This window comes from Balaenoptera physalus (genome assembly GCF_965194825.1).
Source record: "Balaenoptera physalus genome assembly, chromosome: 11".
NCBI classification, from domain to species: Eukaryota; Metazoa; Chordata; class Mammalia; order Artiodactyla; family Balaenopteridae; genus Balaenoptera; species Balaenoptera physalus.
In genome coordinates, this window is record NC_138896.1 from 71,279,297 (window position 1) to 71,292,484 (window position 13,188).

The window sequence follows — 13,188 nt, forward strand, 5'->3', positions numbered from 1 at the left end:
GCTCTGTCGCTCCTGTGCATGACCTATGGGCAAATGTGACCCATTCTGTGAGCCCCAGGGGAGAGAAGGAGGGGATCCTACAGACACAGCCTGACGGTGAGTAAGAGTGAGGAAACTAGCAGAAAAACCTCAGCATTGGGACTTCCCTGGTGGCGCAGTGGTTAAGAATCCGCCTGCCAACGCAGGAGACACGGGTTCAAGCCCTGGCCTGGGAAGATCCCACATGCCGCGGAGCAACTAAGCCCATGCGCCACAACTACTGAGCCTGCGCCATAGAGCCCGCGTGCCACAACTACTGAAGCCCGTGCGACTAGAGCCCGTGCTCCACAACAAGAGAAGCCAGCACAATGAGAAGCCTGCACATCCCAACGAAGAGTAGCCCCCGCTCACTGCAACTAGAGAGAGCCTACACGCAGCAACAAAGACCCAACGCAGACAAAAATAAATAAATAAATTTATTTTAAAAAACCCAAAAACCTAAAACAAAAACCTCAGCATTGGCTAAGCTGAGAGCAAAACAAGTTAGGCAAGGCCCTGCATCCTGAGGGCCAGGCCAGTGCTGCTGAGTCCTGGGCTGTTTGCACAATTTCTGGCCGGTTGGCCAGAGCTCCCAAGCAACCACAGCGCAGTGCATCAGCTACTCACTGTGGGGAAAACCTGCACCCAGCCTGCTCCCTCTGATGAGGCCACCCCTTCCCACTGCTCCCTGAAGGGCTCTCCCACGACCCCAGGGCTGAGGTTCTGCATCACCTCTTCACAGTTTCCATCTTCCCAGAGACGCCCCTGGCCTCCTCCCACAGCGTTTGGTGACAGCATCCCCCCGCCCCATGCACAGCCATGGTGGGCAGGCAGGGCAGCAAATCAGGTCTGGGCACAAAACGAGAGCAATAAATTACCTATCACCTCTGTTCCTCAAGATAAGATCCCAAGTCAATGACACAAAAGAAAATTCAAAGTACAAGTATATTCACACCAGCCCTGCTTGCAACAGCAAAACACTGGGGAAGTCCCAGCAATGGAGAAATTGCAAACCGAGGCCCACACGGAGGGAACACACTTGAACCAAGGGCGAGTGGACCAGGTGAGTGGGGGCATGCAGTTGGAGCTGCAGCTCTGGGCCCTCAGGACCTCAACATTGAGCAACAGGACAGCAGAACACACAGTTCAGAACATGGGGCATGTGCAGAAGGAAATCTGAAGACATGTCAACTCAGCTTTTCTCACTAGTTCCTGTAAATTATCTGTAAATTTGCTCAAGGCCACAGGAGCCCAAGGAGTCGAGAGGCTGAGACAAGCCTGGTGCTGGTGACTACTTTCTGGTGGTACCTCCGCAGGGGCAGCCACAAGTCCCTGGAGTGGGTTCCAGAACTGAGTCTTGAACTGCACCTGCCCCGACTTCCTTGGGCCGGGCTGGGGAAGGGAGAGTACTTTAAAATAAAGCAAACTGGAATCACTGTCCTGTTCAGAGGGGACAGAAAGTTGTCTCTCCTACTGTCGTGTGCACACACCAGTCGTGTCCTTACCCAGGCAGTCTTGCCACCTTTTGGCTAAGAAAAGCTATCAAATACTGTCCTTTCTGCCATGTTCCCCGAGTCCCCTCTCCATCTCCTACCCCATCTACCCCCAGAGCTCCTCCAGGTCAATGACCAGAAAGGTAACAGCTTCCAGGCCCTCTGTGTAGCCCTGAATTTTATCAAAAGGAGGAAGAATTGCTCATGAAGAGTGGGGGAGGAGAAGGCAGGGAACATCCCTCAGCCAACCAGCCTCTGTTGCCCTGAGGAGCTCGGACTAGACCCCAAAAACAACCCACCACACAGCACAGACTAGGGCCCCTCATCCTCTTCTCTATAAAGCCCTGCGATCAAGTCAACTTCCACTCACCCTGACCCTCAGGTTCCCACCTGTCCTTGTGGTCCTCCAATCTAGTTAGAAGCCCACTATGCAGAGGGTAAAATGCTGCATGAATACGGGCTTGGGACCTGGGGTGCTGGTTCCTTGTTCATTCCCTGCTCACTCCCTCCTTGCTGTGAACTGTGAGACCCTAGCCTGGTGTCCAAACCCCCACACAATTTTCAGGTCTCATCTTTAGCCTCTTGGGTGCTACCTCCTCCTCCAGGAAGCCCTCCTGTGCCAGGCCAGCTCACAGTCCCACCCACTGCAACACCCTGAGGCAGTGCCATGGCACGAGCCCCTCTGCTCAGGCCAGAGCCACATTTCAGTTGCATACCTGGAGCTTGGAGAAACACAGGCCTGCCCCAGGGGCAGTGAGACCTGGGCAAGTCCCCTCTCATTGGGCCTCAACTCCTTTGCCACCTGAAAGGGGGTTGGCTTGGAGCTTCAATCCCTGACTTTGAGATATGGAGAAGCAAAGAAACAACAGTGATGATAAATTACAAAATTACCTGCTACCATTTATCAAGCACTTATCAAGAGGCTCACAGGACTTCCCTGGTGGCGCAGTGGTTAAGAATCCACCTGCCAATGCAGGGGACACGGGTTCGAGCCCTGGGCCAGGAAGATCCCACATGCCGTGGAGCAACTAAGCCCGTGTGCCACAACTACTGAGCCTGCATGCTGCAACTACTGAAGACCGCACGCCTAGAGCCTGTGCTCCACAAGAGAAGCCACTGCAATGAGAAGCCCGTGCACCGCAACGAAGAGTAAATCCCGCTCGCCGCAACTAGAGAAAGCCCGCGAGCAGCATCAAAGACCCAATGCAGTCATAAATAAATAAATAAATTAATTAATTAATTAATTAATTTTAAAAAACTTTAAAAAAAGAGGCTCACGGCAGCTTCATAGTGCAAGGATGATGACTGTCTCAGTCTCACAGATAAGGAACCTGAGACCTAGAGGGTCAGCTCTTTGCCCAAGGTCACCCAGCTGAGCGACGACGCAGCTTGAGTGCTCCTGCCTCTAAAGTCCACGTTCTCACTCCTTCTCCTTTATGTAACAACGGAGGCCACCCCCTAGTTAGGACAATACAGCCCTAACACGGACTGACTAGAAGCAAAAGAGAAAGGGGCCTAGCCCTCCACACCTCTGGAAGTCTGGAAGGAAAACTGGCTAGGGTGTAGCCGTAGTCCCTTAGGACTGAATACTGACTGGAAAGCCATGGCCCCAGGGCTAAAAGCAGGATCACAGTTTCAGCAGCCCACCAGGACCTACATTATGGTCAGAGTCACGACCCACCAGAATGTCTGGTCAAAGCCACAGCCACCCCTACCAGGTTCCACAGTGTGCTAAGAGATGCACACACTCCTCCCCTAGGACTCACATCCTGGTCAAAGCCAAGGCCCCCAGGCTAGCCTCAAAGCAAGACAAGCACCAAGCACTCTCTCCTCTCCTATCATGCCCAAGCAGAGGTCAGGAGTGCAGAGAGACCACAGCATGTAACACAATCTCCTGACCTCCATTTCCAAATCTGTATCAGAAGCTGGACTAGATGTTCTCTGAGGACCTTGCCAACTTGCAAATTTATTACAACGTTTCAGTTACTCCTAAAATAAATCTTTGTTTTTCTTGGTAATAAAAAAGTTGCAGACTCATTTAAGGACAAGCAGAAAATCAGTGAAGTGGGTTTAACACCTAGGATCACAGGAAAAGTAAGCCTCTTAATGATTCCTTGAATTTCAGCATATGTTCTAGATGTTTCCACCCTCCAGTTTTACCACTCACCCACAACCCCACCTGGATGCTTACACACCCATGGACACAAAGACAGGCCCATATAACAAAGTGGTCTCACTGTCTCTATCCTGAACACATCTGCACACTTCCCTGAAATTCCTCCCAAAACTCGATTTCAGGCCCAGAGATGGGCCTTCCTCCCCGCCTTGGGCCTTTGAAAGTTCTGGGCTCAGAGAGACCAGGCGAATCTCCTAGGGCCAACACAGCTCAGACCGCGGCCTGACTACCCGGCCCACGCTCTCTGGCCAGCTGAGACGGCAGGACCGAGGCTCCAAGTCCTCCCCTGACCTGAGGCGGTGGGGACAGAGTGGTGTGGGAAGGGTCCTGCGCCCTCCCCTAGGTGATGGCGGCCAGACCTAGCTCCCGCCGAGCCGAGACGTCGCCACACACCTGTCCCCGCCTCCCGCTCTGCCACACCTGTCCCCGGTTCCCCACCTGTTCCCGGCTCCCTTTCCCTGTAAGACCAATACCCATGCCCATGCACCGCCCTCCGCCTTCCCCGCGGACCCCGCCTCACCACCGCGCTGGCAGGCGTGCAGAGCAGGCCGCCCATTGCTGTACGGCATCCAGATCTTCTTCAGGGGGTTCTGGGTCAGTTCCCGTGGGGACGCCATCCTGGGGCTCGGAGGAGTCGGACTGCGCTGCTTCCAACCCAGCGGCCGGGCCACCTCGGGCCACTCGATGCCCCGCCCCTCAGCCCTGCCCCTCAGCCCCGCCCCTCCTGTAGCCGCGTTGACACCCGTCCAACTCCCCGCAGGCCCCGCCCCGGAACGAGTAGGCTCCACCCCCACTGAAGAGCGCCTGGCCTCCTACCACGCATGCCCAGCTCGCCTACTAGCGCGCTTTGGACCAAGCGGGCCCGCCCCGCCTGCCAGGATGGGGGACGCGCATGCCCAGCTCCCCAGTTTCCAGACTTGGATGGTGCAGGCCCCGCCCTGGATGCCGGAGCCCAGCACACCCAACGCGACCCTGATGATTTGCATAGACCTCACCCACGGCTTCGCCCTAGGCGTGTCAGGCTTGCCCCCAGGACACCCGAGGTCCCGCTTCCCGCTCTGCGTGACCTCAGGGCCCCCAGGAGGAGGGGTTTGCATGCGTTGGGGTAGGCCTGCGTGACGCGCAGAGCTTGGTTGGTCAGGACCAGCCTGGCGGCCCCTGCGCAACTCTCATCACTGGCCCGGTTGTCAACTCCGCCGCGCCCCACCGGCCTTGTGCCCCGACCCTCTCTTCTGCTCCGAGTCCCGGGACTCTCCACTGCCCACAGGAGAAACCTGCTCAACCACGCTGAAAAAGCTCCTTTATCTCATGGACAGGGACAGAGAACAAATCTCAAAATTAATTGTGTTTCTCTCTTTGCCTTAGCTGCTGGGGAGCTCGGGCTAAACCCCAGCCCACCTGGAGCACGTGAGTGGTACCTAGTAACCAAGCTCCCTGGGGACTCACTGAACCCTGACAGTATCTTACTTCTCCTTCCAGGATTTCATTTTTACCAATTAAATTTTAAATCATAAGTTTACACATTTTTTTCTTTAATGAGCCTCTGTCTCTTCATCAGGAAAATGAAATACACACTGTCATGGATCTTACAAGATTCTGGTATGCGTTAAAAGTGTCAGTGTCTGAGAAATCCATTCTAAAGCACATTAATGTTATCATTTATTATGTTATTTATCTTCCTCCTGTCTCTAAAAATGCAATGGAGGCAAGGGGCAAGGGAGAGAGCCTGAGTTCGGGAACACGTGGCCTACCTCCTCTCTGTCTCCTCAGCCCAGCCTCTTAAGCTTTGTACACTTTCTGCCCCCGACCTTAGCTGACACTGCTCGAGCCTGGGTCACACTGCCCTCTAGCGATGTCCTCCACCACATCCCCTGGCAGGATCACTGCGTTCCCAAGTTCTCTCTGCTTAATGTGTGCCCAGCCAGGATCCAGGGGTTGGGGCACGGAGAGAAGTCTCCACCCAGTGTTCCACAGGGGCAGCACCCCTCCCTCTGCCCTCCTTGCCACACCCCTGCCTTGAGTCAGTCCTCCAAGTCACAGCCCAGCCCTTCAGAGCCTGGCAAGGACCCTTAAGATGACTGATACAGATGTTTTGCCCACTTCACAGGAAACGAAGGTTAAGGAGGTCCACGTGCTAGAAGCCCACGCAGACCTTCCCTGGAAGCAGCTCAAGCTGCCTCCCCAGGAAATGCCCTGCCTCAGACAGAGTCGACCACTTCCTCCTTCTTCAGCCTCCCTCTTCAGTGTCCACCGTCCACCTCCTTCCCCACCTCATGCCCAGCAGCTGGCACACCCATGGGCAGCTCCTGATGAGCAGGATGCCCCTAGTGACCTTCCGCCCACTTCCTACTTCTCCAAAGCCACTCATTCTGTTCCTGACAAGTCAGACAGACAGTGTATGTCTCCTGGCCACTACCAAGGCCATCCTGGGGCCACCCTAGCCTCAGAGACCTTGTCACCACATACCCACACCCTGTCCAACCCCCAGCAGTCATTGCAAAGTCTACCTCATCTAACATCCACAGACACACTGCACCTTCTCAGGCCTGCCATTCTCCTCTCCAACCCTCTTGGAATGTTAGTCAAAGGCTGGGGGTAGGGGACAGCCAGGGCAGGGCAGGAGGCCAGGGCCATGTCTGGGAAGCCATCCTCACCTCCAGAAGTCTGAGTCTGGCTTCCCAGGAAAAGCAGTGGCTCTGTACCTCCCACTCTTCCCCAGTCTGACCCTAGGCTGACCCAGACATACCTTCCCAAGTCTCTATATCCAGTGCGAGGCCACATGTCAACAGCAGGAGGAGCCTGGAGCCCCTCCCCAAGGCCAGGGTCTACATCTGCTCTGAGGATACTCCCCTCCCATGGCCCCATTTCTCAGGTAGGAAACTGAGGAAGGGGAGAAGGGCCCAGTGTCACAGAACCGCCAGCCCACAGTGCAGGATGGACTCAGCTCAGCTCCCAGCCCTTCAGAACCTCACCTCCCACACCTTGTACTATAACCACACATCCCACCTCCACACTTGGACTCTTGCATGTTCACTCCATTGAAATGCTCTCCTGGCTTTCTGCTCCCTCAGCGTCAATAGATGTCCGATAGAATAACTGGCCCTCATGGCTTTCCCTCCTTGGGGCCACCCCAGAGCGAGCCAGCTCTCCTGGCCCAAGGGTGGGAGGTGTGCTAGGATGTCAGTGTGCACTTGTGTGTGAACACATCCTGCTCAGCTTTTCCTCGCTGTGAACCTGCCTGGCCTGGCTCCTGTGGTGCCCTCTGCACTGACCACTGGACCTCCTCCCAGTGTCCCAGACTACAAGCTGCGGGGTGTCCTCAGTCTTCAGTCCTCAATGCTCAAACTCTTCCCAGTCCACGTATCTGCTGGCCAGACCTGGCCAAACCGACAGCCACCCTTTGCAGCTTATGGGCCCAGGGACCTCAGTACATCCCACACAGACCCACACACCAGTGCACGAAAGCATGGTGTGCACACAGCCACTGGTGCACACACACTAACAGGCCCTGCACCCAGGCTGATGCAGAGACAGGCCAGCTGCAGTGAGGCCTGCTGCTCTCTGCTGTCTCCCTTCCCCTTTATTCCCTCCTCCTCTCCCCTCTGCTGTCACTGGGAGGTTGGGGAGTTCCTAGGAGTTCCAGCTTCCTCTGGCCATTTCTAGCCAAGGATCATCCTGTGTCTCCCTGGGTCCAGAGCTCACACAGGGTGTGAGGTTCCAACTTGGGGGTAGAGAGCCATGTAACCAAGCAGCCCGTGAACCCTGGTCTGCACTTGCTGATTCCAGCCTGGCACAGGGCACACAGTAGGTGCTCAAAGTGACTCAGGACCAGCCAGAGCACACAGTAAGGTGCTCAGAGAGGTTCCTGACTGGGACAGAGCACACAGTAGGTGCTTAGAGCAGCTCAGAACCGGCACAAGGCACACAGTAGTTGCCCTAGAAATGCTGGTTTAAGGGCTAAAGTAACATCACATGAAAAACTTCCCAAATGAGCCTCTGGACCTCCCCGAACTGGTATGACCCCTGAGGGGAGACCTGGATAAACATGACCCGTTGGAGGCCAGCAAAGGGCAGAGCAGGAGGCCCCCTGGGAAGCTCCAGCTGACTGTCCCTCCCCCTGGGCTGGAGGAAGAAGCTATTTATAGTTCCCCCTTGGCCCAGCTCCTTCTCCCCGGCAAGGCGCCAGTGTTCCCCCTCCTCCACGCCACTGACAGGCTGATGCCCCTAAGAGCACCCCTGTTCCTGGAGAGACCCCCAACACTCTCACACCCCTTCTAGCACCACCTCCACTTTGCCCAGGTCTTTCCCCAATCCCTCCACCCTCTCCACCCTGCCCCGTGCCTACCCTGCCTGCTGCTCCCTGACCCGGGGTCCGTCAGGGAGCTGCCTCCTTCCTTGCCTCTGTTCATCCTGCAACCGAACTGGCCTGGGCCGCCGCCCCCTGCAGCTCGGAGTCGGGCAGCCCCCCCCGCCAGGCTCCGGAGAGAGCCCAGCTGGCCGGCTGGCCCCGCCTCTCCAGCCCCGCCTTGGGCCCGCCCCCCCAGGGCTGCTGACAACTGTGAGATCTCCGTCAGTGTCCCCAGCCCTGGGCAGCCACACTTCCGACAGTGCTACCTCTTTCTCCAGCCCTCGTCTCCAGCTGGAGTTGTCTACACTACCCAGAATACCTGCCCCATCTGCAGGCAAGCCTGACCACACTCTCCAGAAGGTCAGTCCCATCCCCGGCACAGCAATGGAGTCGGGGTTGTGAGATTAGGCAAAACATATGCCCTGCACACCAAGGGACAGGTCAGTGAAATTGGGGCGGGGGGAGTGGGGAGAGGAGCAACGTAGCCAACTATGACTCCGCCCTCGTGTGTCACTGCCTGGGTGCACACGACTGTGTGATTCTTGTCTATCCCATTCTCCGGTCACTACATGTATTGAGCGCTCTCTGGGTGCCAGAACCTTCATGTACATTACATCACTCTGTACTCACAAGAAGCTTGGTGGCATCACTCTGCTTTACAGAGGAGAAAACAGGCTTGGAAAGGTGAGGAGGTTTGCTCAGGACAATTCGATGAAGGAGGGGCAGTTGGGCCAGAGCCCCAGCAGCCTGAGCTCCTTCTCCCCTGAGCCATGTGCATCCAAGGGCAGAGGCTGGGTATGCAGGGGTGTGGGTAAGACAATGACTGGCTATGTGTTGAGCGTGCTTCATGTAGGTTTGGGGGACAAGCTCCTGTTCCTCCCAGCCCCCTCACATGGCCTCACCTTGCTCACATGCACTCACAGCTGTTAGATACACAGAGATGCAGCCACACATGCGTACACACCCCCACACACACAGGGCAAGGCTGCCACGGCCACAGACCTCCCACGTACGACCATCTCACTGTGCCTGGAGATGCCCCTGATGGCCCCATCCATCTGGGGTGGGTGCTGCCTCATGCATGTGACCCTCCGCCAGCATTTCTCTGTGTGGTGACCTGTGGAAAGACAGGGCAGACCTGTGGGTCTGGTCTTAGGTGGGCTGGTCTCCGATGCAGTGATGGTCTCTTGTGTTGAGGTGCCTGAAAGTGGCATTACAGTGACCACATGTGATGGTGTCCAGATGCTCTGTGACTGGACACAAGTGGGACCCAGACATGATAAGACTCCATGCGGTAGTGACCTTCAATGGTAGTGTCCAAGCTGTCCAGACATACTGTAAGCCTGTGGGGCTCCTAGGAGTGGCAAGACTCCACCTGGCAACCTGACACAGCAACATCCAGGCTGTCCAGACACACTGTGACTCTGTGAGGCACTCTGATATGACACCACATGGCAGTGACCCCACGTGGCGGAGTCCTGATGCACCGTGCCCGATGTAGCACCGTCCAGCTCTGCCGCTGCCTTCCAGGTCTCCCCATCCACGCTGGCTCCATCATTGTGATCCCCTCCCTCAGGCTCAGCGGCGGCCAACGTGGGCCAAGACGTAGGCATTGGCAGCAGCCTGCTCCAGTAAGATCTGCAGGAGGCCAAGGGGGACATCCAGCAAGAGGGTGATGCGGGGCCCAGGGCCAGGGTGGCCCCAAACAGTGGAGGGGCCTGTGGTGCTGGCTAAAGGGCTCTCCGAGGTCACAGGGCAGGGAGTGCCCTGGGGAAAGTTCTGAGGGAGGAGCCGGAAGCCTGGGATAGGGGTTGCTGGGACAAGCAGAGTCCTGCCCAATGTCAGGACCATCAGCACCAGCAGAGCCCACCTGGTCATCGTGTGGTCAGGCTGTGAGGAGAAAACAGGTTCAGGGCAGGGGCCCTGGTCAGCTATGGCCCATGGACAGAGACAGATGGGGAAAGCAGAGAGACAGCAGCCAGGCCAGGGACAGAGAGAGACAGAAACAGAGATGAAGGGACAAGAAGAGAGCCAGAGTGAGACAGAGAAAACAGACAGAGCCAGGCAGAGAAGGGGTCAGAGGGACAGAAAGAGTGAGAAAGCAAGTGAGAGAGACAGAGATAGACAAAGTGATGGAGAAACCCAGAGACAGAGAGCCACAGGTACATCTAGATATGGATATATTTTATAGAGAGAGAGATGGGGGGGAGGGAGGAAGAACAAGAACAAGAAGAAGAAAGGGAGGGAGGGAGGAGAGAGGGAGAGGGAGAAAGAGATGGAAATGCATGAGAGGGAGGCGGAGCAAATGGAGAGTGGAAGAAAAAAGAGACAGAAACTGCCCCAGAGACAGTGCGATGGAAATAAGGATGCAAAGAGAGAGAAACACAGAGGGACCAAAGGGGAGCCTGAGGTCTGAGCAAGAAAGCTTGTAGTAGATCCAGGGCACAGAAAGGCAGGAATGGGGATCCTTGAGGCAGAGAAGCAGCCAGAGGTCCCAGGGCGCCTCAAGTTCAGAGACCTCCACTGACCCAAATCCCAGATCCATTCAACCCCAAAGGCCCTGCCCATCCCCCTTGACCCCAGTCCTACCAGTAGCAGCCTCCTCTAGGGTAAGCTGGGGCCAGGCAGTGCTGTGCTGTGGTCTGCCTCTCTGCCCCCTTCAGGGCCCATTTATCTCCCTCAGCCCCTGGGCTGAGAGCTGGGGCCTGTCTCCTGGCTTGAGGCAGCCCCCCACCTATGATTCATCCCCTCCTGGGGAGCAGTGAGGACATATCCTCAGCCCCTACCCTGTCTTCTTTCTGGGGACAAGTTGGGGACTGAGGGTCACAGGACAGTGACCAGGGCTGGACAGAGGGACTCTGTACCCACTCGGGATGGTACTGCCCTCCCAGGGAAAACCTGCCCCGCTGACACCCACACCTCCCCAAAGAGTCACAACAGGGGCCTTTAAACAGCAGCTTTAATGCCCCCCAGAATCAGCACCATGTCGTCACAGGCTTGGGTCAAGGGGCAGGTCAGATGCGGTCAGATTCAGTCACATCCGCTCACTGCCCACAGCCATCCCCACACTGAGTCATCTGCCGGGGAGGCAGGAGCCACAGTGGGGGTTTGTCCACAAGGGGGAAGGCTAGACCCATGGAACAAGTCACTGAAATTAACGGACATGCTCATGCACGCTCACGTGCACGCAGGCCTCTAGCACCAAGGGGAGGGACAGCAGGGTCCAGCTGAGACACCGACTCCTCCAGGGGATGCTGAACTTCAGCTCATCATCTGCCTAAGCTCCGGGCAGCACCTGGGTGGGGCAGGTTGGGTTCAGCCATCTGACTTACCCATCACATCGGCCACAGAGAATGGGGAAGCTGGGGGCATAGGGTGTGGAGGCTCTGCCCGCAGAGAGGGATGCTCCCTCAGGTCTTTAAGGGAGGGAGCACTGAGGGGGGCCATACTGGGGACTCCACATAGAGCTGGGGTTCTCTCCTCAGCTCTTTGGTCTCGGGTGTCTGTCCCAGGTCCCCCAGTCTGAGGGGGCTTCTGACCCAGGACCCTGACCCTGGACATGATCTGGGTAGGCCCCTAATGGGATGGGAGGTACGCCCATACCTGTCCCCTGGCTCTGAGCCACCCGGGGCGGGCAGCGGCGCTCACAGGCCTCACGGGTCCCAAAACGGTTGGCATTCCCTCCGCAGCCACCATAGACAAAGGGGTGACAGGCCTCTATACCACCTGCCACAGCCCGATGATACCAGCGCAGGGTGTAGGCAGTACAGGAGCCCTCGTCCAGTGGAAGCGAGCAGGGGTCTGGGGCTGATGGAGGTCAGAGAGGTCAGCAGGGATGGGCTCTGTCTGCCCCTCCCCAAACCCCTCTGGGCCCAGCCCCCTTTCTCACCATCGCCATCCCAAGGAGCCTCAGGGTCCTGGTATTCCTCCACGGAATACTCAGAGTATTCGTACTCATCGTCCTCGGGAGGCACCTGGCCTGCACGCATGGTGGGGTGTGCTGTGAGCAGGGCCCCGGCAGGGCCAGGTTCATGCTGCCCAACCCTGGCCCTTGGATGGGGTGGGCAGCACTGGTCTCCCACGTGTACACAAGAGTGTTCCCTGCACGTGGACCCTACACGCGTGGTGTGGGCCCTGCACACATGAGCAGCCCCGTGTGTGTCTGTGATCCCACCCCACACGCCCCATGGCTCCAGCCGTCCTCACCTTCCTCCTCTGCATGGGAGACGCGGAGAACGGGCACGGCGTGGAGCTGGGGGCCAGCGGTGTCTGCACCATAACTAGGGAGGGGTCCTAGAGCCAGAAGCAGGGGCACAGGGCCCTGGGGTCAGCATGGTGGCCACCCCAGCCAAGCCCCTGCTTAGAGGACCCAGGTGATGGGCACAGCAGGGCCTGGGGTGAGGAAAGTTCCGGGAGCAGAAAATACCAGAAAACTACTCACGTGATCCAGATGTGATAAACTGGCCCTGGCAGGCTGGAGGGGTCAGAGAGGGGGCAGGGAGAGAGACAATAACAGAGCAGGAGACAAAGATGGAAAGAGGCAGGGAGAGAGACGCACACGGGGGCAGAGACATACAGAGGGGGACAGCAGGAGAGAGTGACAGGCAGGAGAGAGTGGCAGACAGGAGAGAGAGGAAGGGAAGCAGATGCAGAGAGAGAGAGAAAGAGAAAGAAAGGAAGGGGAGAAGCAGACAAAGGGCGAGAGTGAAGTTGGGAACAGGCCAACAAAGGGCAAGAGAGGGAGGGAGAGACAGCCAGTCAGGAGCCAGCAGGCACGGAGACAGAGGGAAAGCAGCCACAGAGAGAGGCGGAAGGAGACGAGCTTCACTCTCTGACGCCCCCCAGGGCCACCAGAGCCCTCCACCCAAAGCCTGGCTCCACATCAGGCCCTGAGGAACTGGCTCTGCTCACACCTTCACCCCCTCCACACGCCACCATCCTGGGCACCCAGGAACACTACGTGTCCCTCCACCTCTGCCTGGGTCTCCATTTGGGGAAGTCCTGTCAGCATGTCTGTCCTGAAACACCTGTGTGCTTTTTGTATCCATCTGTCTCCACCCATCTCCTTGACTGCTTGCCCCTTGGAAGTTCTGGGGATGCTGCCTGCCCCTGTCTAGGGGTACGGGGATGGAGAGGGGTGGTACCCAAGAGAC

General features: G+C 57.2%; 1 protein-coding gene across 13 annotated transcripts in view; it reads right to left on the reverse strand.

The window, feature by feature from the left end:
• COL7A1 (collagen type VII alpha 1 chain) overlaps positions 1 to 13,188 on the reverse strand; it is a 75,417-nt gene that overhangs the window by 31,369 nt on the left and 30,860 nt on the right. For 2 of the 13 annotated variants that reach the window (XM_082413540.1, XM_082413542.1), the window contains exons 114-118: positions 12,477 to 12,509; positions 12,242 to 12,328; positions 11,925 to 12,014; positions 11,639 to 11,842; positions 9,038 to 9,152 (exon numbers count right to left, since the gene is read on the reverse strand). In XM_082413540.1, coding sequence (XP_082269666.1) covers positions 9,038 to 9,152; positions 11,639 to 11,842; positions 11,925 to 12,014; positions 12,242 to 12,328; positions 12,477 to 12,509 — 529 coding nt within the window. Of the gene's footprint in view, positions 1 to 4,207; positions 4,386 to 8,020; positions 9,153 to 10,976; positions 11,331 to 11,638; positions 11,843 to 11,924; positions 12,015 to 12,241; positions 12,329 to 12,476; positions 12,510 to 13,188 lie in introns of those variants that run through there. The other 11 variants (XM_082413532.1, XM_082413541.1, XM_082413543.1 and 8 more) reach the window with 10 other exon arrangements.